General features: G+C 40.9%; 1 protein-coding gene across 3 annotated transcripts in view; it reads right to left on the reverse strand.

Moving 5' to 3' along the window:
• LOC147027720 (ephrin-A2-like) overlaps window positions 1-26,174 on the reverse strand; it is a 294,814-nt gene that overhangs the window by 13,646 nt on the left and 254,994 nt on the right. For 2 of the 3 annotated variants that reach the window (XM_085877280.1, XM_085877276.1), the window contains exons 3-4: window positions 20,404-20,499; window positions 6,749-6,829 (exon numbers count right to left, since the gene is read on the reverse strand). In XM_085877280.1, the coding sequence (XP_085733406.1) occupies window positions 6,749-6,829; window positions 20,404-20,499 (177 nt within the window). The remainder of the gene's footprint in view (window positions 1-6,748; window positions 6,830-20,403; window positions 20,500-26,174) is intronic. The other variant, XM_085877277.1, reaches the window with a different exon arrangement.

Genomic DNA, 26,174 nt, shown 5'->3' on the forward strand with positions numbered 1-26,174 from the left:
TCATCGCAGTTGACATGAAATCCTTCCTCTTCTCCAATGTCATCTCAGATCACTAATTTAGTTTCAGACCAGGTCACTCCACCTTTGATATGCTTTTTCCACTCACCCAACAATGGATGGAGGCCCTCAATGTCAAACATGAGATCAGAGCCATCTCTCTCCATATATGTCATGCTTTTGATACAGTTTGGCATCCTGCCTTGCTCTCCAAATCTCTGCCTATAGCATCCATGGTCGACTTCATATATGGCTTACTTACTTCGTATACTCTCATAGCCAACATGTGCCTCTCAACAGAATCATTTCATCTCCTCTCCCTGTCAATACTGGAGTTCCCCAAGGCAGGGTTCTGGGCCTAGTCCTATTCCTGATCTTCATAAATGATCTCTCTGACACTGGACACCCTCTTTATCTATTTGCTGATGACTCTACCCTCGGCCGAGACATCTCTCCTCCTTCAGTACTTGGAAAAAATATCACAATCTGGTACAGCAAACCCTCCCATCTATTTTCTCAGCAACCCTCTCAAAAAAGTTCAGTCACTCAAACTCTTGGGTCTTATTCTCAGCAATTATCTCTCTTGGGAATCCCCATTTCAAAGTTAGCCTCCAAAGCCAGCTGCCGACTGGGCATCCTCCATCATGTAAAGTCTTTCCTTGGCACACCTGAACTTCTATCCACATGCAAGGCTTTCGTCCGCAGCTTGATGGAGTAGTGCCGCAGCTCTTCCCTCTGGATTGGCTCCCCTGACTCATATCTTGCTCAGCTTGACACCCTGGAAACCAAGGCTTTCAAGATCATTGGAATCTCCACCGACAAGGCTTCTCTTTCTTCACCCATTAAAACACCCCACCCTTCCCAAAATTTTGTTTCCGTATTTATCTTGTCCTCCCCTTTTGTTCTTCATTACACTTCATCGTTACCTGCATCCCTTGTTTTTCTGTCTTCATCTGTTTTCTTCCTCTGCCCTGCTGTTGTCATTTTCCCCTTCTTCCGCTGTCCTTTTGTTATGTTATTACCTGATCCATTCTTTATTCTCGGTCTTCCACAAGCCTTGACTCTGGATACAAAAAAGGCTTTCATCTGCATCTTGGTGGAGTTCTGCTCTTCCCGTTGGGCTAGCTACCTTGTCTCAAATCATGCTCACCTTGATGCTCTGGAAACCTATGCCTCTAAGATTATTGGAAACTCCCGTGATGAAGCTGAGTCTATGGGCCTTTCACTTCGCCATCACAGAGAGGTCGGTGGTCTTTCTGTCTTCTCCCAAATCCTTTCTGGTCTTGCACTCTCTGATCTTTCCATGCTTTGCCCCCAGAGGTTTCTGCAGGGCACACATGGTCCACCATCAACCCCCTTCTGGTGAACATACCTAAATCCAGGATCACTGCTCACTTCCACTCATCAGTTCCTCTTTTATCCCACCTGTTGAACAAACTTCCACATCCTCTTCAATCTCATTCTTCCCCACAGGTCTTCAAGCCAGCTGTTCACTGCCATATCAGATCTTCCCCAATCCAAAGTCCCCAACTATCATTATCTCAGATCATCCCCAACCATGATCTTTTCTACCCTCATTAACCCTTCCACCATACCCCACCCCAATCCCTCCTCGTTTCCAATTTCTATTTTTCACTCCTGCGAGTTTCCTTATGTATCCATCTTGTCCACCCCATGCATCCTCTCTGCCCCGCATTCACCCCCCCTCCACTCACACCCATTGCTTGGCAAGTCTCCCTCTGTTTTGGCCTTCAACTCTGCTGTTGGTGTTTCCCCTCTATCTACTAGCTCTATCACGATCCTCGACTATGAAAACAATTTTTTTTTTCAGACAAGAAATGAAGCGCATAACAGCTCCAGTTCTCAGCTCCGTATTGCTTGTTGAACCATTATTTTCCTTGGAGTGGAACTTATGCTCCACACTGGTGAGGGCAAACAAGCCCAAAATATGTGTCTGTGGATGCTCCCTCTCAGGGGTGTATAAAACTGAAATTTAAATTATCTTCCCGGTAATGGCTTCAGTACAATCCAAAGGGAGATGTAGGGGACTGTAGCTCTGCTAAGCAAATGCCTAATAGGTGGAGCCGATGCAACCGTTTAGCTGGAAGAGTATTTTCAAAATACATATATATATATATATATATATATATATATATATATATATATATATATATATATACATATACATATATATACATACATATATATATATATATATATATATATATATATATATATATATATACATATATATATATATATACATATATATATATATATATATATATATATATATATATATATATATATATATATATATACATATATATATATATATATATATATATATATATATATATATATATATATATATATACATATATATATATATATACATATATATATATATATATATATATATATACATATATATATATATATATATATATATATATATATATATATATATATATATACATATATATATATATATATATATATATATATATATATATATATATATATATATATATATATATATATATATATATATATATATATATACATATACATATATATATATATATATATATATATATATATATATATATATATATATATATATATATATATATATATATATATACATATATATATATATATATATATATATATATATATATATATATATATATATATATATATATATATATATATATATATATATATATATATATATATATATATATATATATATATATATATATATATATATATATATATATATATATATACATATATATATATATATATATATATATATATATATATATATATATACATATATATACTTATATATATATATATATATATATATATATATATATATATATATATATATATATATATACATACATATATACATACATATATATACATTTCTTTTAAAGGAGGAGGCACTTACAACCAAAAGTAAAAAAACAAGATCGACTCCACTAATTTGAGCAAAAAGCAAGATTAGACCTGGTCTCAGGCAAAGTTTCACCAGCTTCACAGCCGGCTTCCTCATGCACAGTAGACCCCGAGCCTCAGCACATGTCCGATTTATTATTTCGATACAACCACTCATTTCTGATCACGTGCTGGTGCTTGAGGTCAAATGGAGGAGTGCTTTTTCATTTTATTTTGCAAAAGCAAAATAAATGTCAAATCATATCATTGATGGGGTGCTTTGCTCTTTTTTGTTTTTACTTACACATGATCTGGTGCTGTATGTGTGTGGGTGAGCATGTGTGTGCACTTCTTGTTGTTTTTGTGTTTCTGGGGCATGAACACGACTGGTTTTGTTTCTGGATTGTGCATGATGAGGTGTTGGTTTTGCAAGTGTTGGGGTTCTCGTTGGGTGGTGTGCACATATGGATGTGGTGTTTGGGATTGAATGTTGTTTGTTGCTCGATTTATCCAGCCGTTTGCACCATCCAGTTTTTGCCATTTGCATCAGAGGTGTGTATTATGTGGGTATGTCCACATCACCCCAGTTAGACCACCCTCCAGACTCTTCACGTGCCATGCTTCCAAAATCAACCTGTGTCGTTTGTTAGATGTAGTGTCTAGGACACAGGTAACATCAAAGTCAAATTTGTGTCCATATTGCAGGCAATGACATGCTATGGCTGACTGGGTCACCTTTCCAAGCCTAAATGCTCTATCATGTTCATCTTGTCGTTGTTTCGAATTTCTTCCAGTTTCACCAATGTAGACTTGGTCACAGTCTTAACATGATGAATGGTAAACTACTCCAGATTTATCACCAGTTGGTATTGAGTCCTTCAGTTTTGAAATGACATTATGGATGGTGCATGGAGACTTGTAGGCTACACCAATCCATGTGCCACATACTATGCTGCCAATCCTTTAAGAAAGCCCTGGGTAGTATGACTGTACACAGTGCCCAAGTGTGTCTCACTCCTTCCTTTCTGTCCATTTTGGTTCTTTCAAGGTGGGGAGTATCCCCTTGCTGTACCCATTTTTGAGCAGGACTCCTCGAACTAATCTGATTTATTTAAGTGCCTCGGTTTTGGATGATGACACCATCCATGCCCAAATGACTAAGATCCGTGCTACACTGCATTTGTGGGAGATTGGGTTGCAGGAGTTTAAATGCAGTCATTTGCTGGTGTGGGTTGGTTTCCTGTAAACCAACAAAGTTGGAGTTCCTCCATCCCCAAATTCCTCCGAAGTCTTTTCGGAACTTGGTGGAGGGTGGAGGAACTTGAACAAAGGATATTTGAGTCTCATGAGGATTGGCTCCCATGGTACTGGAACAGATATGTAGATGACACCTTCACAATTGTGCATATTGACAGGGTAGACCACCTACTGGGACAACTTGGCCAGGTATTCCCCAGCATTAACTTGACAATTGAAATTGAAAAAAAAAAGCAAATTGGCCTTTTTGGATGTGGAGGTTCACCATAAACCTGAGGACTCCCTAAAGACCTCAGTTTACAGGAAACCAACCCACATCAGCAGATTACTGGATTAAACTCCTGCAACCACATCTCCCACAAACACAGTGTAGCATGGACCTTAGCAGCTCGAGCATGGATGCTGTCATCATCTAAATCTGAGGCAATTAAAGAAATCAGATTAGTTAGCGGAGTCCTGCTCTAAAACGGGTACAGCAAGGGATAATCCCCACCTTGAAAGAACCAAAACGGACAGAAAGGAAGGAGCCAGATATACTTGGGCACTGTGTACTGCCATACTATCCAGGTCTTTCTGAAAGGATTGGCAGGATAGTATGTGATGCACAGATTGGTGTAGCCTACAAGCCTCCGTGAAGCATCCATAATGTTATTTCAAAATTAAAGGACCCAACACCAACTGGTGTTAAATCTGGAGTAGTTTACCATTCATCATGTGAAGACTGTGACTAATTCTACATTGGTGAAACTGAAAGAAATTTAAAACAACGGCTCGATGAACATGATAGAGCATTTAGATGGAGCAGATAGGAATGTATAGAGTAGCCTGGTCCGTGTATGAGTAGTTTGCCCATCTTGATGTAATAAGGAGAGACACGTCAGCTTAAGGAATGTTTTGTTTGAATGTGCACCATACAGGGGGTGATGCATGGTAATAATTTGTTTGGGATTATTGTAAAGGAATTGTGCATGAACCTCAATGTAAACCTCTACCGTGGTCACCAGGAGATTTGCAAGAGAGCAAGAGAGGGGCGTAGTTGCAGACGCCTCCCAAGGGGCAGAGCATGGATCATCTTTGAGGGGCAGAGTGTTGTCTGGGGAGAAGAGGGAGGAGCCTGATTGAGCGGTTGGGTTAAAATAAAGGGAGCGGTTGGTCTGAGGAGAACGGTGAACTCGACGAAGATAGCTGAGTGCTTAATTACCCCACTGAGTGGAGAGAGAAAAGCAACTTCATGAAGATGACGTTGCTGGTTCAAAGGGTGCTCTGGCATGTGACATCACTTCTCCTAAGCTCAGTGGTTGTGTTTATCAGAAGTCAAATCTGGTGTTGTCTCATTTATCCAGATGCATATGTGTGACTAATTTGTTTGTAGCTCCAACAAGAGCCTTCGACCCTGTAAAAAAACAAAAACAAAACAAAAACCCACACAGCGAGAGCAAGATCATATGATTTAGTCAATGACAAGATGTTCACAACTTTGTGTTGTGGTCAATGGTAGCCACTTATACAAATAGCAACCTGTCTGTGATCATTTATAGACTGGCCCATTGCTGATTTGAATACTCATTTTAGACAGCCATGTTGTTTTCACTCTTCCTCATGTGGGTGGCTTGAGCTTGAGGTTGACCACCTTACCTCATTAGGCTCTTTCCTCATCTGCAACTGCTTTGGCAGGAAAGTTTAAATAAGAAAGCCACGAGCTTGGGTGTGTGTGGGAGTTGCCTGCTCACCTGGTGATTTGCTCGTGAAAGTTTTCAGGAATGTTGTGGATAAAATAAGTCCAGGTTGCAGAAGTTGTTTAATATTTGAGAGAAGGCAGTTATAATCTATCAGAGAACTGTCTGATATTCAAGCTGGTCAATCAGCTCATATTCCTAATCTGGGGTGGAGGGATGGGGGTGGGGCTTGGGGTGGGGAGAATATGAATTTATCATCGCTTCAATGAGTTATTGATCATAACAAATGATGGGGTACGAATAAAAAAAAACTGGCACAACAAAGTGCAAGCTCTTTTCTCTACCCGCTCCTGGCCGAGTTGTGGACATAAACGGGGAAAACAGAGAAGAGAATTAAAAGGACAACAAAGGGTATGCCGATGATTTGTTATTTTCAATCGTCTGGTATTCCTACTTGAGTTTTTCATTGACTATATCTGGCTATGAACTGATTAAACCAGCCAATCTTGTATCCCATCTCAAGACCAGGGCATTAAGAATGTTAATACTCATATGTTCAACAATTATTACCTCCTGCAGTTTATCACATAATCGGAAAATTGATATGGTATGTTAGGTTGAAATCGGAAAGAGCAAGCGTGTTGAAAAAATAATTAGTCACAGAATATACTAATCCTTGTATGTTTTTTTGACAGGGTTTCTCTTTGGCCCGGTAGTTTTCTCAGCCAAACAAGCATGGTCAATCCAGCAATTAAATCTTAAGAGTATAAATTTGGCAGTGGTATATTGAGTCTGATGGGATGAGTGTAGTTTTGATCCAGCCATATAAAGGAGTCAAAAGTGGCACAAAAGGCAGCATTACACACCTGCCTGTTCTTGTGATTTCTTGGGTTTCATTTTGGCACGTGCAGCAGGACCCTGCTCCAGCACCATCTTGGATGTAGCACCTGCATTGAGTGGCAGAGGGTAAGCGGTACAATAATGACCGTCGTGGCATTCCCACCTTCCCTTCCCGAAAAAGTGCAAAGCTTTTACCTTCCTAGCGTGAACCTGTTTTCTAACCCAGATTGCACCAGATCTCAACAATCATCACTTACATGATACAAACAATGAGGTGTGGTGGACTCTTGATGAAACGATCAGTCATTGAGACAAATCTTGATAAAGTGAGAATAAATAAATGAGCAAATCAGATTGTTTTGCAATTGTCTTTTCAAAATTAATCTCAAAGACTTCATCTGAACAAGTCTGTGGTCGATAGTTTACTGATTGTGATGCCATGCATTTAAAATAATGTTTTGAGATTTGGGTGAAATGATTCTAAAACACTTTTTGTTTGGCAAGTTTGGCTGGAGGCCTATTGTTCTTACTGGGGGTTTTATTATTTGCTTATCTGGAATTGGAATTCTCGATAAGGTCTTGTCATCGTGTGCACCGTCCATCTATCAGTCCAATATTTGGACTTCTCCAGCTAAACTGCTGGGCCAATCAGGCTAAAATTTGGAAGCAACGTTCCACTCCTGACTGGTAACAGGGAATGCAAAGCTCATTCTGGTCCCATGACTTTAAGTAGGTCAAAATGGTGGAATTAGTATCCATCCATTGACACATTGGGACCACACTCTGTGCAGAGCATTGGTTCTGCCAAAGCAGTCTCCTTGGCTATTGGACACAATCCTGGATGGACACAATCGACACTTGACACAGTATATCAGCAAACTGATACTCATTTTGCCGACCTCGGAAGGATAACAGGCAGAGTCAACCCCACCTGTTATTAATTTAACAGCATAGTGAGATTTGAACTCAGGATCCTCAGATCCCAAGCCCACCACCCTAACCATTAAGCCAACACCAGGCATGTACTTAGTACAGTCCTTAAAAAATATTCTCCACTAAACCCACCAGTAAGAATGCTACCAAATTTGGGTTACATTAGGCCAGTGTAGGGATAACAAATTGCAGAGGCCATGATGATCACATGACCGGAAGTGTGCCAAAATGGCCGACTGTCAATTTTGGGGAAAATCACAAATTCCTTCAAAAATTTTCTTCTCCAGAGCCACCAGTCAGAATGCTACCAAATTTGGGTTACAACATTAGGCCAGGGCCCAGATAATATTCAGGTCTGGTGGTCCTATTATTATTATCATAACTTTTATTGTTATAATATTTTTTTTGCAATATTTTGTGACAAGTTTTTCTTGAAGACTGCTTCATGTATATGTATACACACACGCGCACACACACACACACACACACACACGTGTATGTATGTGTGTGTATATATATATATATATATATATATATATATATATATGAAGACCACAAGGGGAACACCAGAGATGTCACTTTTTATAAATTTCAGGGTTATTGCACCTGCCAATAGTTGGCAACATAACGTTTCCTCTCACAATATTACTTTAACAAATAACCAGGGGTGTCACAATTGATATGGTATAAAGTTTAGCCGTGCAATGAAAAAACAAGTGTTGTCAAAGCTGAACAAGTAGAAACCCAGAGTTGTCAGTACTTTACTCCTGGTTATCTCCCTTTCATTCATGTTAACTGTTCCACCATAATATTCAGAGTTGAGAAACTAAAAAAATGAAAGATTGTAAAACTTTCACAGCATAAACTCTGAGCACTACAATAGCCTATTTGGTTATATCATGGGCTCCGTAGTTGGTGCATATCGTGGTTCAAGCCTGGTCAAACTTTAATTGTGACTTTTATGGGACCCACACCGTGGCTTAATGGTTAGCGCGTCCGAGTACCCATCCTCATTCGATGTACCCACTGCCCAATCAACCTGCTTAGGTATATGAAGGAGTCACATGAGGTGACTTCTGCTATCGCGGGGGTGGTTTATCCTTGGTTTCCTCCCGGTTTTCCATCATATTAAGTAGTACGGAGTAACAAATGGAGAATCCATCGTCATATAAGCGAAATACCCTTGAGTATGGCATTGATCACCAATCAAACAAAAAAACAATGACCGTTTAATGTTGAAAAAAATAATCTGTGATCACCAAAGTCATGTCATGTATGCTAATAACCAACAAGCATTAATTTGCTACACATCCTGGGTTAAAATTGCATGGCAATTATTAAACAAGGGAATAACCAGTGATGTCAGTTTGCAACATTGATTCGTTCTTTGCTCTTAAATTAAATAACACAGAAGCTTGGCAAATGCTACATGCTTAATTTGATCGGCCAATGATCACTCTTCCTTTTACTGGAAAAGAAATCGATATGACAGTTATTAAACAGTCCACCAAAGTCTTGAAACTTTGTTTTTCAGTTTCTTCAAAATTGACTTATCCTGACATCTCTGGTTTTCCCCTTGTGGTTTTCATATATATATATATATATATATATATATATATATATATATATATATATATATATATATATATATATATATATATATATATATATATATATATATATATTCACTTCAGATGATTGTTACAAGTCATGAAATCGAGTGCAAATCCTCAAACAACACAAATGGGCCCAGAGGCTTAGTGGCCATATTGATTGGATTTAGGATTTCTTCGATAACTTAAAAAAAGATCTTATATCTTCAGAATCGCTGATTCGATCAACCAAAAACTTAACATGTATCATCGATGAACCAGGGTGATTCAAGTTTGGAAGGGAGAAGTTTCTCTAAAATTTAAATTGCTTGCACAAGCTAATCAACATTAACCATTTTACAGTGCAAGGGAGTTGATGGAGAATTCTTCAACAAGCAAGTTGTAAGCTATAGTGATTAATATTTGAACACTTTTGACCATATCTTGCAAATGTGTATAAATTGCAACCATGGCAAATGACACACGAATGCCAATTTCAACAAGGAAAACAGCTTTTTATAGGTTGTAGTGATGCCAGTTTAAAAAGTTTTAAAGATGAAGTCATCTCACGGTTTGTTCTTTCATGATACTGCTTGGAAAACTTGATCGTTGCTAACAACTCGAGTTACTATTATTACACTTACCAGATGACAGTAATAGTCTGTCTATTGTATTTTTTTCCAACTAGCAGAGAAGACCAATCACTTCGCTGATGGGATACGCCATTCCTTGCGTAATTCTGAAAAACGGTTGTCATCGTTCGTGTGTTCCTTCCAGCTAATTTTAGATATTTACCTCTGCCACCAAAGAAAGATGGAGGTTATATTTTCACCACCATCTATCTGTCTGTTTGTTTGTTTGTGAGCAGGATACCTTAAAAGTTATGGACGGATCCGTACAAATTGTGGTGGAAAGATTGGGTGTGTGACAAGAACAGATTGTGTAGATTTTGGTGAAGATACGGATCCAGACCGGATACGAGAATTTTTCAAATGATTCCTCACCAGTTCAGAGATTTGGGGTAAAAACTGTATTGCATGACATTTCAAAAAATTGTGGACAGACTATGACAAAACATAGTGGATGACTTGGGTAAGTGACAACAAGCTGATGAGATAAATTAATGTCTGATGCAGATCCGGCTTATCAGTGGCATACAAAATGTAAACTGTTCAGCCTGACGGAAGTTTACACTTTACCGAGTGCCGTCATTTTCTCTTGTTTCGAGAAGTATTATTATATACGAACAAATACCACTCGTTGTTTCGCTGATGGGAATATTAAAGGGGGGAGAGGGGAAGAGGAGGGAAAAGATAAAGATTGGGAAGTGAGAGGGTCGAGAGTGAAGTGGTGGAGGAGAAAGGAGAGAGGAGGGAGGGGACCGAGGAGGGATTGGTGACCGAGGAGGGGTGGGGGAAACGAAGACAATGTGAGGTGAAAGGAAGGGAAGGCAGACATGCATTGGAGTGTTAATTACGATTCCTACTGTCTCGTCAAAATAATTCTGCATAGAATAACAGTGGAGATGGAAACAAAATAATGTCGGAAATCCATTTTCTGCTCGTCATACGAAAGTACCGCCTGGAGACAAACACCACCCGTACACTTCCGAAGACAAACTCCCATCTGGAGACAAACTCCCGTCTGGACAAAACTACCGTCCAGATGCGTCTGGAGCCAAGCTGTCCAGAGACAAACACCACCCAGATGTGGCCGTAGACAAACAACACCTGGACACGTTTGGACACAAACACCGCCCGGACTGGTCTGGAGCCAAGCTGCCGGCAAACAAACACCGCTCAGATATGCTCGGCCCAGAGACAAACTCCCATCTGGTCATAAACGCTGCCCGGACACGTTCGGGGACAAACACCATCAGGACATAACCACAGTCCGGATATATCCAGAGACAGAGAGAGATAGAGAGGTTTGGGAAGAGGGTGCTGCACTGCATTGTGAGGGGGAAGAGCAAGGATGGGAGGGAGAGAGAGAGAGAGAGAGAGAGAGAGAGAGAGAGAGAGAGAGAGAGAGAGAGAGAGAGAGAGAGAGAGAGAGAGAGAGAGAGAGAGAGAGAGAGAGAGAGAGAGAGATAATGTTATGCTTTATGAATAACACACACAGACAGACAGACAGACAGACAGACAGACACACACACACTAGTGCTTGACCGATATAGGCAAATTTTCAGAATTCGGCAGGGTGGAGTCAGTGTGATTGCCAACAACAGTACATACCATATAGAATGCAAAAACAATGAGTAGCTTTCACCAAAAAAACGTTTCATTTATCGACGTTTCAGGGATATGTTCACAAGCATTAATATTTATAAACAGCTGCATGTGACGGGTGGAAAAACAACAAATTGGCTCGGTAATTTAGAAAACACATTAATATGGCAAATTGTTCAGAAATCAGGTGTTATTTTACAACAACTTGCTCAGAATGATAGAGCATTAACCACTTGCTCAGGATGATGGAGCACGAACCACTTGCTCATGATGATGGAGCATGAACCACTCACTCAGGATGACGGAGCACGAACAACTCGCTCAGGATGATGGAGCACAAACCACTTGCTCATGATGATGGAGCACAAACCACTTGCTCATGATGATGGAGCACGAACCACTTGCTCACAATGATGGAGCATGAACCACTCACTCAGGATGACGGAGCACGAACAACTCGCTCAGGATGATGGAGCACGAACGACTCGCTCAGGATGATGGAGCATGAACCACTCACTCGGCATGATGGCGTAAGAACCACTTGCTCAGGGTGACAGAGCACGAACCACTCGCTCAGGGTGACGGGGCACGAACCACTCGCTCAGGATGACGGAGCATGAACCACTTGCTCAGGATGACGGAGCATGAACCACTCAGTCAGGACGACGGATCACGAAGGACTTGCTCAGGGTGATGGAGCACGAAGCACTCGCTCAGGGTGATGGAGCATGAACCACTCATTCAGGGTGACGGTGCACAAACCACTCGCTCAGGATACCAGAGCATGAACCATTCACTCTGAATAAAAAACCTGGTGTTGGCTTAGTGGTTAGGGTGGTTGCTTGGGATCCAAGGGTCCTGAGTTCAAGCCCCATTGGCTGCTGAATTAACACCAGGGGGTTGACTCAGCCTGGCATCCTTCCGAGGTCGGCAAAATGAGGACCAGTGTAGCAACCAAAAAGGCTGCACATGAAGGGACGGTATCAACGGATTGATTAAATTTGGTATTGGAGGGACGGGGTATCAACGGATTGATTAAATCTGGTATTGGTGTGACCCAGGCATGATGGGCCAAATGGCCTCCTCATCTGCCTTAATTCCTTGTAAATCCCTGTAAATGTGGCGCGGCTAAAGCATCCGCAGTGAGTGAACGACTTGCACACAATAACGTTGCGCAGTACTGCTATCGACTCAAGGGCACTCGGCAAGTGGCTTATGCACTCAAGCAAGCACTGCAATTAAATGGTTGACAAGGAACAGTTGGCCCGGCTATGGCTCCATACCATATGGGATCCCTATAACTTTAAAGCCAGTCTTCACCACACACGCAGCAGTTAATGAAATAAAATGAATTTGTTCAAATAATGACTTTATTCACAAAAGAGTTGCTGCTTATGTTGAACAACCCTGAAGACATCGCAAAGTTTAATTGCCCCTGAAAGAAACATTGCAGAAGATCCGCCATGTTGCTTGCTCGTCTGTGCACGCGTCACATGGTACATCGATCGCTGTCCACGGAAACGTTATAACTTTCATTTCAAACGTCTGATTTTCACCAGATTTGCTTTGATACCTTGAGAGAGCACCTTACAAAACCTCCGGAAATATAGACACAGATCTGGCAAACGCTATGGACAGGCAGTCCCTCTCGGGGACAGGGCACAAGGACTACCACTGCATGCATTGCTATATAGCTCAATGAAGCTGGTTAATTTTGGCACGTTCTTAAATCTTCTGTTCACTCAATATAATTCTCCAAACAGTATAAAAAGAAAAGTTTGATGCTTTGAAAATTTAACATTTTCTTGTGTGTATATGGAGAAGGATGGAACATAGCCTTGCTTGCTTAAAGTAAATAGGTATATCGGCTAAGTTATAAGACTCGTTATTTCTGTAAATTATCAGATTTCACAACAGATTTCGACACTTATTTAGTCTGGATGATATCCGATCCTCAAAATCGAAATAATATTTTGATGATATATTTTAATTAGTCCGTGAGAGTAGATCGTGGAAAATCATATCAAATAATGCATGAAATCGCTCCAATCTCCTATTTTGAAAACAAGAGCACTGACTAAAGCAATGTATACAGCGATTCGTAGCTATGATGAACAGGTATTCGATAATATGAGTGAGGAAAGTAAAAAATAAAATACTTTATCGTACAGAAGTCGTTGCGGCCTGTTCCAAGTCAAGGCATGGTTTAGCAGGCCAAAAAACATGGTGGCTTCAGTTTCCAGTGAGGTTACCAGGTTATGCCTTAAGACCCCAAAGAGCGAGGCGGCCGAGGATGCGCCTGCTGAAGGGCATAATTAAATAAGACCATTAATTGTCTTCAAAAGGGGTGTTTAAATTAACCCAAACACCCAATTTTCACTCTTGTACTTGCTGGGAGTTTTCTTAGTTTGCATGCAAAGTTTCAGGCTGCTTGGTTTTATGGTTTTGGAGTTATTGAGGAGACACACACACTGACACACATTGCCATTTATCTGTATAGATAATTTTGTTTGCTACCTCCGTGTCTGTCATGCTTTATTTTAAAGGGTTCCTGTTGTCATAGAATAATAATAATTGTGCTGGGGAACCGCTACATTTTGATCCAAGTCCTGTTAAGTGGAATTTTTTTTATGTTGAAACAGAAAGAACATTTTACAACTTTGAATTTATTTTCCAAGTAAATCGATTATTAGCTTTCCAAAGGTACCAATTTTTATTATTCTACGACAGCAGACACCCTTTAGAATAAAACATGGAACACGGATGGATGCTGCTCCTTTTAGTTGTAGACAAAGCAACAAGATTTTTCACTTATTCTTTTGTTTGATTACGTGCTAAAAAATAAAACTTGAGGTTAAAAAACTCCACTTAAAGACACTCATGATTGGCAGTAATTCTCTCTTACCAATTGTACCCCACAGAATCTGGCCCCTGAATTGAAAATTACCCTCAAGTGCAGACAGCTCAATTTTCATCAGATTGCCCAGAGGAGGAACACCACTTGGGACTGCTAAAGTGAGGACAGACCAATAAGAATTATAATGATGCAAGGTGGTCATAATTTTTGTTAATGTTTTTTGTCTTTTTGTCTATTTGTGCACTTCAATATACTGTACCTTGTTGTCAGTATGTCTTACTGTCCAGCTCAATGTCAGTATGCTCATACAACATGCAGGCCAACTTATGCTGTTCCTATGATCCTTGACTTTGGTATAAAATGTCCACAGTAAATGTAAGTATGTGTCTGAAACCACAATCAATGGATAAAGGAATCCAACCTACATCAAGAAAGTAAACTGGCAAGTTGTTATACACTCTGTCCCCATGTCATTGCTATTATTTCTGCAATTCAGATAATAATTATTAATTATAACCTTCATATTTTAAATAACACAATGGCTTCAATAAAAGCCACTGGTCAAGGAGTTGGAATTGTAGGATAATTTTTGCCAATTATAGCCTTCTATTTATTCCATATGAAAAATGGCAGCATTTCCCCCAAGCCCCCATGCTCCCACCTCCACCCCCACCCTCAACCAATAACCTCATTTATTTATGATAACATATGCAGTCATAATGGTTCATGTCCACTCTGAGTCTGGGAGGTCGACGGTTCGATCCCTGGCAGAGTCATCCCCAAGACGTTAAAACGGTACGTGCTGCTTCCTTGCTTAATGCTCAGTATTTGAAAAGAATAGCTCAAGAAACCATAGATTGGCAACCATTGCACAGGCTTCAATGGGCCTAATGGCCTCCTGCATTGAAGTTCCTTGAAAGGGAACTCGTATATTTGTACTCTATGTATACCCCATCCTTCCCTCTACTCTTATCTTCTTACAACCCACTTTCCCTTCTCTCCCAACTTTTCCCACACCTCCTGACTCTCCCTTCTCTCTCTATTTCTCTTCCTTCACAATTTTTATTTTCTCATATTTAGTCCCCCACATCCCTGCTCCTCCTCCACCCCAACCCAATACTTTGGACAAGCTCAAAACCTGAACGTGGAAATAATTTAATTGTGCCACATCAGGTATACATGATGACATAAGTTCCTTCATTTTCGATATTAAAGGAGACAAATGATTTGGTATTTCATGCTGAAAACTGATCTCAGAAGATTTTGCCCAAGTTGTGTTTTGTATTTATGTCAGGATGGTCCCAGATTATCGCACACAGTACTTTAAGTCTTGCCCATTGTTGACATCTTTACCCAAAGACATAATCTTTCCAGGAATGTTTCTAACAAACAAGTTGTCAGATTTATTATTGAAAAGCTTCACACATGTTGAAAATTTAAAGGTTGGCATAGTCCTGCCAAGTGGTTCTGTCATATCAGGAAAAATAAAGTTGTTTGTATTTTCATCAGGTCTGGGTCTAAAGGTAACAGGCTTTTCATGAATGGGATGGACCTATTGGTAGGCGTTGGCAGCAGGATTTCTTTATTCCATAGCATGATTTGGGACTCATCCATCAAAGATAAGGTGACATGCCCAGGACAATTAGTGGCAAAATCAATCCCTAATGACCGCGATTTGTTTCAATACAATCAAATTGGCGGCCTTCTAATGAACAGAATTTGAACCAATTTCAAAAACTGCTGGAATAGCTGGATGTGCCAATGCCTATGGAGCATGACATAGGAATTGGGAGACCCACGGAGGGCAATGTAAGAAGGAAAGTGCACTTGCCATCACAACTGCCGCTGTTAAAAGGAACAACAATGCTACAAGCAAATGCAATATCTACCTTTTTCCCTGAAGTTCTTGAGTATATATATATATATATATATATATATATATATATATATATATATATAAATATATATATATATATATATATATATATATATATATATATATATATATATATATATATATATATATTTATATATATATATATTTATATATATATATATATATATATATATATATATATATATATATATATATATATATGTACAGAGACATGACCAAATCAATCAAAATAAAATGGTTTTTGAAAGGTTGCATTTGAACTGCAAGCTTGCAAAATTATAGCAACTGAGAATAAAATTGAAATATTTGATGGAAGAATATAAAATAATAGGAAGAGACAAGGGAGATGAACTCCCAGCTAACACTCAACGTTGCGACAACATTGCCACAATGTCTTAATCCCAATCATAACCAAATAATGGCCGGCATTGTTGCAGAAACAGTGTGTGTTAACTGTGAGGAGAGAAAAAGAGAGGAGAGACAGATCGAGGAAGAGGGAGAGAGAGGGGGTGGAGAGAGAGGGGGAGAGAGAGAGAGAGAGAGAGAGAGAGAGAGAGAGAGAGAGAGAGAGAGAGAGAGAGAGAGAGAGAGAGAGAGAGAGAGAGAGAGAGAAATAGAGAGAGGAATAGAGAGAGGAATAGAGAGAGGAATAGAGAGAGGAATAGAGAGAGGAATAGAGAGAGGAATAGAGAGAGGAATAGAGAGAGGAATAGAGAGAGGAATAGAGAGAGGAATAGAGAGAGGAATAGAGAGAGGAATAGAGAGAGGAATAGAGAGAGGAATAGAGAGAGAGAGAGAGAGAGAGAGAGAGAGAGAGAGAGAGAGAGAGAGAGAGAGAGAGAGAGAGAGAGAGAGAGAGAGAGAGAGAGAGAGAGGAATAGAGAGAGAGAGGAATAGAGAGAGAGAGAGAGAGAGAGAGAGAGAGAGAGAGAGAGAGAGAGAGAGAGAGAGAGAGAGAGAGAGAGAGAGAGAGAGAGAGAGAGAGAGAGAGAGAGAGAGAGAGAGAGAGAGAGAGAGAGAGAGAGAGAGAGAGAGAGAGAGAGAGAGAGAGAGAGAGAGAGAGAGAGAGAGAGAGAGAGAGAGAGAGAGAGAGAGAGAGAGAGAGAGAGAGAGAGAGAGAGAGAGAGAGAGAGAGAGAGAGAGAGAGAGAGAGAGAGAGAGAGAGAGAGAGAGAGAGAGAGAGAGAGAGAGAGAGAGAGAGAGAGAGAGAGAGAGAGAGAGAGAGAGAGAGAGAGAGAGAGAGAGAGAGAGAGAGAGAGAGAGAGAGAGAGAGAGAGAGAGAGAGAGAGAGAGAGAGAGAGAGAGAGAGAGAGAGAGAGAGAGAGAGAGAGAGAGAGAGAGAGACAGAGAGAGAGACAGAGAGAGAGACAGAGAGAGAGACAGAGAGAGAGGAATAGAGAGAGAGGGAGAGGGAGAGGGAGAGGGAGAGGGAGAGGGAGAGGGAGAGGGAGAGGGAGAGGGAGAGAGAGAGAGTATGAATGGCTAACAAGAGAAATGAGTGAAAAGAGAGCCCCAATTGCAGTCTTGCTCAGGGCCATTCGGGGACTGACAAACGTGCATGCTATGGTGAGAACCAACGAACATAGAGCCCTCCGAGAAATCAGGATGACGCTTGAGCAGACTGCAGTCCGTCACGCGTGCCAAATCCCTTTACCCACCTGCACAGACCAACATAGGCTGATTGCGGTGCTTTGAGACAGTAGCCACAGTACGGTCCATTACTGGACCCTGGCGCAGACGAAAAAAAAACACCTTTCTATCATGAGAGAAGCAATTCGGCTGAGTCAAAACATTCTTCTTCAACACAGACTGGAGTACATTTCTTATTCACCATTTCATAATACCTTCTTGTAAGCTCAGCCAGATTTTCATGCATTACTGCAGAAAACATGTCTTTAAGTACCGGAATGTATCATGATTATGATTCGCATTGCAATTTCGAGACAAAGAATGAGCTCCAATCTTGAGGAGAATATAGTCTCTAGGATGAGCAGGGTAGCTCAGGTGATTCATGCTCACCTCAGGTGTCAAAAATCTGAGTTCGATCCGTCAACACATTGTTGTCCTGATACTTCTCCATCAGGCCGTTGCATAATCGGGTTGTCTCTCATCAGGTAACATGAAACGAATTTAAGCCGACTGTTCCTTCCACTAGCACTTAGATATAGACATTAAAGGTGTCGCTCTAATTCTGGATTAACTCCAATTTCATCAAATGGAGCTGTTTTACACCCCCGACCCCACAACTCCCCCCCTCCAAAAAACCTGTTCCATTATATGGGGCTCCCCCAACCCCCACTCCCCCCCCCCCCCGCTCCTAAAACTGTTCCACAGAGCACAATTCCAATTAAATCCTCAGGCTAGGAAATTAACACAATTATCTCCAGGTTATGAGTCATGGTGTTTGCCTCTTGGTTAGTGTTTTCAGGATAACATCTGCCCTCCTCTGCTTTCTCTGTGTGGTAACAGATTCCCATTTACCCAGTCGCAATTAGAAGGTTTTATGGGGGAGGAATTCAAATTCTCCGAGTGTTATCAGCAGCGTGACTAGAGTACAGTTAACAACGGCTTGTCAAATATTTAATAAAGGGGAAAAGAACAACATTTTGTTGTTAAAGAAAATCATCACGTTTTCATCAGGAAAGCAACACCACTGCTATTGTTAATAAAATCACAATAACTATTACAAGAATTGTGTGTACCTTGAGATTTAGTCAATGAAGCACACACTTAATCTTACTGACCTGAGAGTGGCATGATGACAATACACATATGAGATAAAGGCAATGAAGCTTATGTCGGGACAAAATAAAGAAAAATTTGTTATATATATATATATATATATATATATATATATATATATATATATATATATATATATATATATATATATATATATATATATATATATATGTTGTGATGATACATTTTAAAACGAAAAAAGTTGCATCCAACTAAAAACTAACCAGATCGACTCTGCTAATGTTGTACTAAACAAGCAAATGCAGATCCGGTCTCAGACGACATTTCACCCACTCCCCAGCGAGCTTTCACAGGCCAAAAGAACAGAGTGCCTCGAGGATAAATTAGCAGAGTAGATAAAAATAAGACCACTAGACCTGTCGCTTACCTGGACACTGGCCTATTGTTGTCACCCAAATTTGGTAGCATTCTGACTGGTGGGTCGAGAGAAGATTTTTGAAAGTATTTACGAGATTTTCCCGAAATTGACTGTCGGCCATTTTGACGCACTTCTGGTCATGTGATCGGCAAGACCTCCACAATTTAACATCAGGACCCGATCCTAATGTTGGGACCTAAATTTGGTAGCATCCTGAATGGGGGGTCCTGAAAGAAGATTTTTGAAGGACTTTACACAATTTTTCCAAAAATTTGCTTACTCCGCTATTTTGACACACTTCCTGTCATGTGATTGGCATGACCTCCGCAGTTTAACATCCCTACCCTCGCCTCATCTGTAACCCAAATTTGGTAGCATTCTGACTGGTGGGTCTGGAGAAGGAGATTTTAAAAGGAATTTACTAACTCCACTCTTTTGACCTTTTTAAAGTCATGTGACTGGAATGAGCTTTGCAATTCCTGCTACCAGTCAGGAGTGGAACATTGCTGCCAAATTTCAGCTGGATTGGCCCAGCAGTTTGGTCGGAGAAGTCGAAATAGGAGACGAACAGACAGATGGACAGATAGTGAACAATAACAATACCTCATCTGGAATTTCAATTCCAGATAAGCTAATAGTGCTTGTTTAGTAGAGTAGATTGGCAGATTAGATATTGTTCCTTTTTGGTTGGATACACATTTTTGCCTTAAAAATTAACAAATATCTATATCCATCCATTGGGACCATACTCTTTGCAGAGTGTTGGTGCTGCCTAAGCAGTCTCCTTGGCTATTGGGCACAATCCTGGGCAGGTCGCCATTCCGACACATTATACCAGCATGCTGGCACTCATTTTGCCGACCTCGGAAGGATGACAGGCCGAGTTAACCCCACCTGGTGTTGAGTCAACAGCCAAATGAGATTCAAACTCAGGACCCTCGGATCCAAAGCTCACCACCCGATCCATTACGACAACACCAGGCATAATATCTATATACATACACATATATGTTATTATTTACTTATTTTATAGCTTGCTTGCATATCGCTCACTTGGGCCGCAGCAAGTCGACGTGCAGCAGTTTGGGCCACAGCAAACTATAACTTTTAACCTCAGGCATTTCTTCCCCTCTCCATGACGTGGCATGGCTGTGGTGGTGGTGGGGATCAAGTGAAACAGCACGTCAGTAAGACTAAACACAGCAAAGATGTTTGACATTAGCAAGGCACGTGTATGATTGGATGCGGTAACACGAACTGTACAGTATTATAACAAGATGTGGTAACAAGAACTGCTTGGCCTTTTAAAAGAAAAATTAATACAAGGGTCTAGGCGCATAGAGGAGCTGAACAACAAAGGCCAGCAGGTGCACAAACTACCCAAGGGTATGACAGGAATAGGGAGAGGGGCGGGGATGGTGACTGGACATACACGAGGAGGAAAGGAGGATTAATACAAAATGGTTAGCAATAGTCTGGAGAGGAAAGGAATATGAAAGAACCAGCAAGTGTAGAAGAGATCGTGGATGCGTAGCACAAGAGTTTGTGATGGGTGGCACATTTGAAAGATACGCGAGGAGGACGATACAACGGCCATAGGGAGATGATTCTGTATTCGGGAGAATAAGATAACAAATGAATGCAGGTGGGAAACCTGTCTGGAGTTTGGGAGGGTGAGCAGGTGGGGGATTCTTGAGGGAAACCGAACTTAAATACTGACCTTGAGTGGGGTTCAATGATGGTGGGTTGTGGAATGTGGTAAAAATGAATTACAAACAACTGGGGTCAAAGGAGACAGGTTATGGTCTAATGAAAAGAAATCCAAAACAATTAAGCCACGGCTGTTAAGATCACAATCACAGTGAGAACCCATTTGAACATGGCCAGAAGGTGCACACCCTCCCGGTCTGATTGGGACAAGTCAATTTGGCGTTCTCTTTGATCAACTCATCATGTTCTGTCTTTATTAGCTCAGTGTTTGACCATCTCTCATTCTTTGAGGCCATCAATATTTCTTTGTTTCTGTCTTTCTTCATGCGGATTGCTCTTACTCGTGTAATTGTGCAGACCATGGTGGTGTGGTGGCCACTTTCTGAAGGCGAGACCCTGTCACTTGGGCAGCTAAGACAATTATTAACAGTGCAGCCGTAAAATCAGTGCACTTGAGGCAAGGCTTCTGAGACAGCCCTAGGGAACAGCTCGATTGGCTGACTCACAACCGAGGATCGATCGAAGCGAGGGTGAGTGCATTATCGACGAAGCCCTATTAAGGAATGGGTCATGTGACCCCATCAGTTAGAAGTTCAGAGGACATGGGTCAAGTGAGCTTGGAAAGCTTTTAGTGGTTTACACGAGTTTGACAGGATAGCTCAGAGGTGGCATACTCGCCTTTTAGCTGTCTCGTCTTGGTTCAATTTCTGACCCGGCGAAAAACTCCTACGAAGCAGGACATTTCATCAATAAGCGCACCATGCATCGGATGGGACTTTAAAGCTGGAATCACACCTCATTGGTTGCTATTGGTGGATGTTAAAGAGTTAATGGTGTCTTTCAATGAAGAGTAGGTGGGTTATCGCCAACACCCTCACTAAATTCCAAATTCCTGCCTCACGTAGATGGCAAAGCCGCATCTCAGTAACGACGCCAAAGGCTGATTGAATTTTTAATTGGATCTCGGTCCAATAGGTATTGACTCAAAGAAGTGGCTTACATGAGAGCATACCTTATGTATTTAACATTTTAAACCACGTTGATTGAAAAACAAAAGGAATAACTCCATCTCGTAAGGAGCGACTCACACATAGACATATATGTATCTTATCAATGTTAATGTGAACTTCAAATCATACGAAGTTGAGTAGAAATTTAATGCTCACAAAACATCCGTTCAGGCCTTACAAAAGAAGCCTGGCTTGCCGATGATTCACTCATTCTTCTTTTATTTTGGACGACGCCTGGGCTTTGTGGCTGTGTTGGGATTGGCAGACGCATTCAGTTTTGAGATGAACAATTTGTGTCCCTTTCTGGTTGAATGGTGGGACAGAGCGAGGGAAATCATGCCCGGTGCCGAAACAGAAACAACACCTTTCGCGAAATCAAAATAAGCATTGACTCGTCAAATGCACCAGCCAGAGGGAATGAGGGACTGACTGGAGGGTGCACGAAGGCATCCTCAACATCACTACCGTCAAAAAAGGGTGCAGGGCAGAATGCACTTTGCAATTGGCATTAGTCTGGGTGAGGAATGGCAGAGGAAGAGGAGAAAGCATGTCCTAGTGCCAGTGGGGCTAGTTAATCACCAGCAGCAGGTAGGGGATGAGCAAGCAGGAGACAGCTGCAGCTTTGACTCAAGACAGGTTGCCTTGTTCTCAATCCCGTTCCTCTGCATTAGATTTGTCCTCAAATTCTCTCCGTTTTTACATTTTCAACCTTCCCTCCGGATAGCTTCCTTCCAAAACAGTCATACTCAGAAAGCTTTAAGCCAAATTGCAATCTCTATGAAACAATAAACTTACAATCATCGCATTGTGAGCCCCTAAAGTCCAACACTGCTGCCTCCCACCATTGATAAGCTGTTACGTGAGAATGGTACAGTACCATGGAAGAAGAAATTAGATATTTCTTCACCTCAAAAGGAAGAATGGCTGTTTCAATTATTATGCAGTCTCAGCTGTGATAGCTTTCTGCTGTCTTTTAATTGGTCCCCAAAAATGAGACTGGCAATCAGTCAGATGTTGCAATACAAACTGACCGCACCGATGGGCATCTGGCAAGATCATGCCGATGTCGGCGGGACCCGGAGATATCGTGCTCATTGTCCGTGAGTTCAACCCACCCCGTCGCCATTCCTATTGCTTTGTACTTTATTGAACCATAAGGTGCACAGCCATATTAGATGCTCCATTTCTTTTTGCTCGCTCCACTTATCCTCAAGGCATTGCAGCTCTTCGAAGTTCATATAGTCGTTGCCCGTGGTGAATGTCACACTTTTCAGGAAGAGAAAGAGAGGGTGACAGCATGGCCTGCTTTTCTCCCCCGCTTTATTCCCTGTTATTCTCTTTGCACTTCTCCTCCATCTCCCACAAATTACCTGCTGCAATTATATTCATAATCTGATCACAAAAAAACCGCATCAAAGGCAAAATTCCAGGACAGAAAATATGGGGTGCAAATACCCGCCTTGGTTTGTTTCTCACACTCATTTTCCGCTGCATTGTAGCATAAAGCTCGTCAGCCCACTCGCTGCGTGACACGCCATCTGGAAAAATCACCAACCTGCATCTCTTTTATTATTCTCCTGAACCATGGAAACCTTTTTGAAGTTATAATTCCCGATTGGAAAGTTGCTACTGATGAAAATTTGAAGGGTAATTAATGGCTGTCTACGCTTTCGCTACAAATGGCTTCAAGCGGACCTATTGCTCTGATCATTAAACCTTGAAAATTCTTTGTTGAGAATTATGTTATGTTTGTCATCAATGGAGATCCATTTTTCACGCTCTGCTGCCTTCAAAGCTTTGTTGTTGTTCCTAAAAACGTACATTGGATCACACGGCCAAAGAACCTGATATTTGTTCTGTGTGATAAAAAATATTTGGGAAAGTATTTGCATAGTTTTAAGACAGTAGGTACAATTTGCAGTAAGTGTTCCATAGAAAACTTTCATTGCCTCTTAATTGGTTAAGAAGTTTACATTAAACGGATTGAAAGTGAAAAGTGTGCAAAAACGAATGACTACAGACTTGGCAAAAGATTTTTGGACGGATTCGTAAAGATGTGAGGATTGAGATGTCGGTAGGGTATCAGCATGTGATGGCCTAATTTTGCAAAACACCGTGGGATCTTCAGTCTACATGGTAATACAAGGAAGATAGCCAGTTTGGTGTCTCCTTCAAAGGGATGGCATTCTTAGAATTCATGATTTACTGTCTGTCGCATTAAGGGCCGGCAGGATGGCCCAGTATGCACGCATGCCTCTAAGTTGTCTTGCCTGGGTTTGAATCCCGACGCAGCTATGAACTGTCATCCCAGTGTTTTCCAGGCAGGGTGATTCATCAAGATGTGTGCCGTTTCTTCGGATAGATGTAAAATGAGTGTCCTGTCTGCCTGTTTTAGTTGGCGGATGTTAAAGATTCCATGGTGTCCTTTGAGAAGAGTAGGCAAGCTATTGCTTGCACTGTGGCTAAATTCCAAATTTATGCCATAACCTCAGTGGAACGTCAAGTATGGCCAGCCGGTTCGTGAAAGACTTCGGCAAACCTGCCCCCGGACAATCCCACAATAACGTGGGAATAATTGTGGATGTCGAAGAAGAAGAAGAAGAAGAAGAAGAAGAAGAAGAAGAAGAAGAAGAAGAAGAAGAAGAAGGAGATGAAGAAGAAGAAGAAGAAGAAGGAGATGAAGAAGAAAAAGAAGAAGAAGGAGATGAAGAAGAAGAAGAAGAAGGAGATGAAGAAGAAGCAGAAGAAGGAGATGAGATGAAGAAGAAAAAGGAGAAGAAGAAGAGGAAGAGGAAAAAGAAGAAGAAGAAGAAGAAGAAGATCAAGAGAAGAAGAAGAAGAAGAAGAAGAAGAAGAAGAAGAAGAAGAAGAAGAAGAAGAAGAAGAAGAAGAAGAAGAAGAAGAAGAAGAAGAAGAAGAAGAAGAAGAAGAAGAAGAAGAAGCATATCTGTAGCACCACAAATGGTTTCATACACGCTTCAATTAAGATGTGCTGTAAAGTTTGTGCCAAATAAGTTTACAACGCTTGAAAATCAATGTGGGAATCGATTTTGAACAAGCATGTGGAGGATATTAAGTTGATCTATCATGCACGATATTAACTTAGCATTATTATTATTATTATTACTATTATTATTATTTTAGGACAAAATAGCTCACTTTGATAAGCATGCTTGTCTTTGGACTGTCTATTACTAAGTTTAAATCCCAACGAAATGATCCAACGAGAGCCCCCATTCTAGTGCAGTGTTAGCAGGGAGTGCTGTATCATAAAGCATGCTGTCTTCAGAGAGCTTTTAAGTAGAGTGTTGGATCTGTCATTCACTTGGGGGTACATCCCCTTTGAAGGCACTGTTTTTGAGCCCAGTTTTGTTCCTCATCGATATAAATGACATCTCAAATGCTCTGGAAAAGAATCTCTTCCTTTTTTGTGGATGACTCCATATTGTGTCGTGCAGTCCCCTATCCCAATTACTAGTACATAACATTTGCATCGATCTCTGCTGATTTGGAATTGATTCAATGTCGTTCTGACAAATGGAACATGTCTTTCAATCCTGGAAAATCTCAGTCTCACCCTGTAACTCCAGAAGGGACATCAAACAAAACCACATACCTACTTCCATGATCAGCCACTGGAGGAGGTTTAGTCTTTTGAACTTATGGGCCTTACTGTCATCCATAACCTCTCCTGGGCAGAACATGTAGTACAACTAGCCCCTTAGTATCCTCTGCCATTCAAAGTCATTCCATGATAAAGCGGAACTACTCACAGCCCTCAAAACCTTTGTCCATAGCTCAATGGTGTTCTGCCCTCCCCCATATAGGCTGGTGCACCAGCATCCCATTGATCTCTCCTGGATTCTGTGAACTATTTTTATTTCAAGCGCTCAACATTAAGGGCCGAAGAACTCCCACAATAAGGCCGAAGCACAAGGCTTGATACTCTCATGTAGCAGACAGGTCGGTTGCTTCTTTGTTCTGTGTTTTTTTTAACCACCTCTTCTCTGGTCCAGCTACCTTTGCTCCTCCAGTCCTCCAACCTTCCCGAGTTCCTCCAGGATGCATGCCTTCTTCCAGCAACCTGAGCCTGGCTAAACTCCC

The sequence above is a fragment of the Eptatretus burgeri genome, chromosome 4 (assembly GCF_056783735.1).
Source record: "Eptatretus burgeri isolate ZD-2024b chromosome 4, Ebu_testis_v1, whole genome shotgun sequence".
Taxonomy (NCBI): Eukaryota; Metazoa; Chordata; class Myxini; order Myxiniformes; family Myxinidae; genus Eptatretus; species Eptatretus burgeri.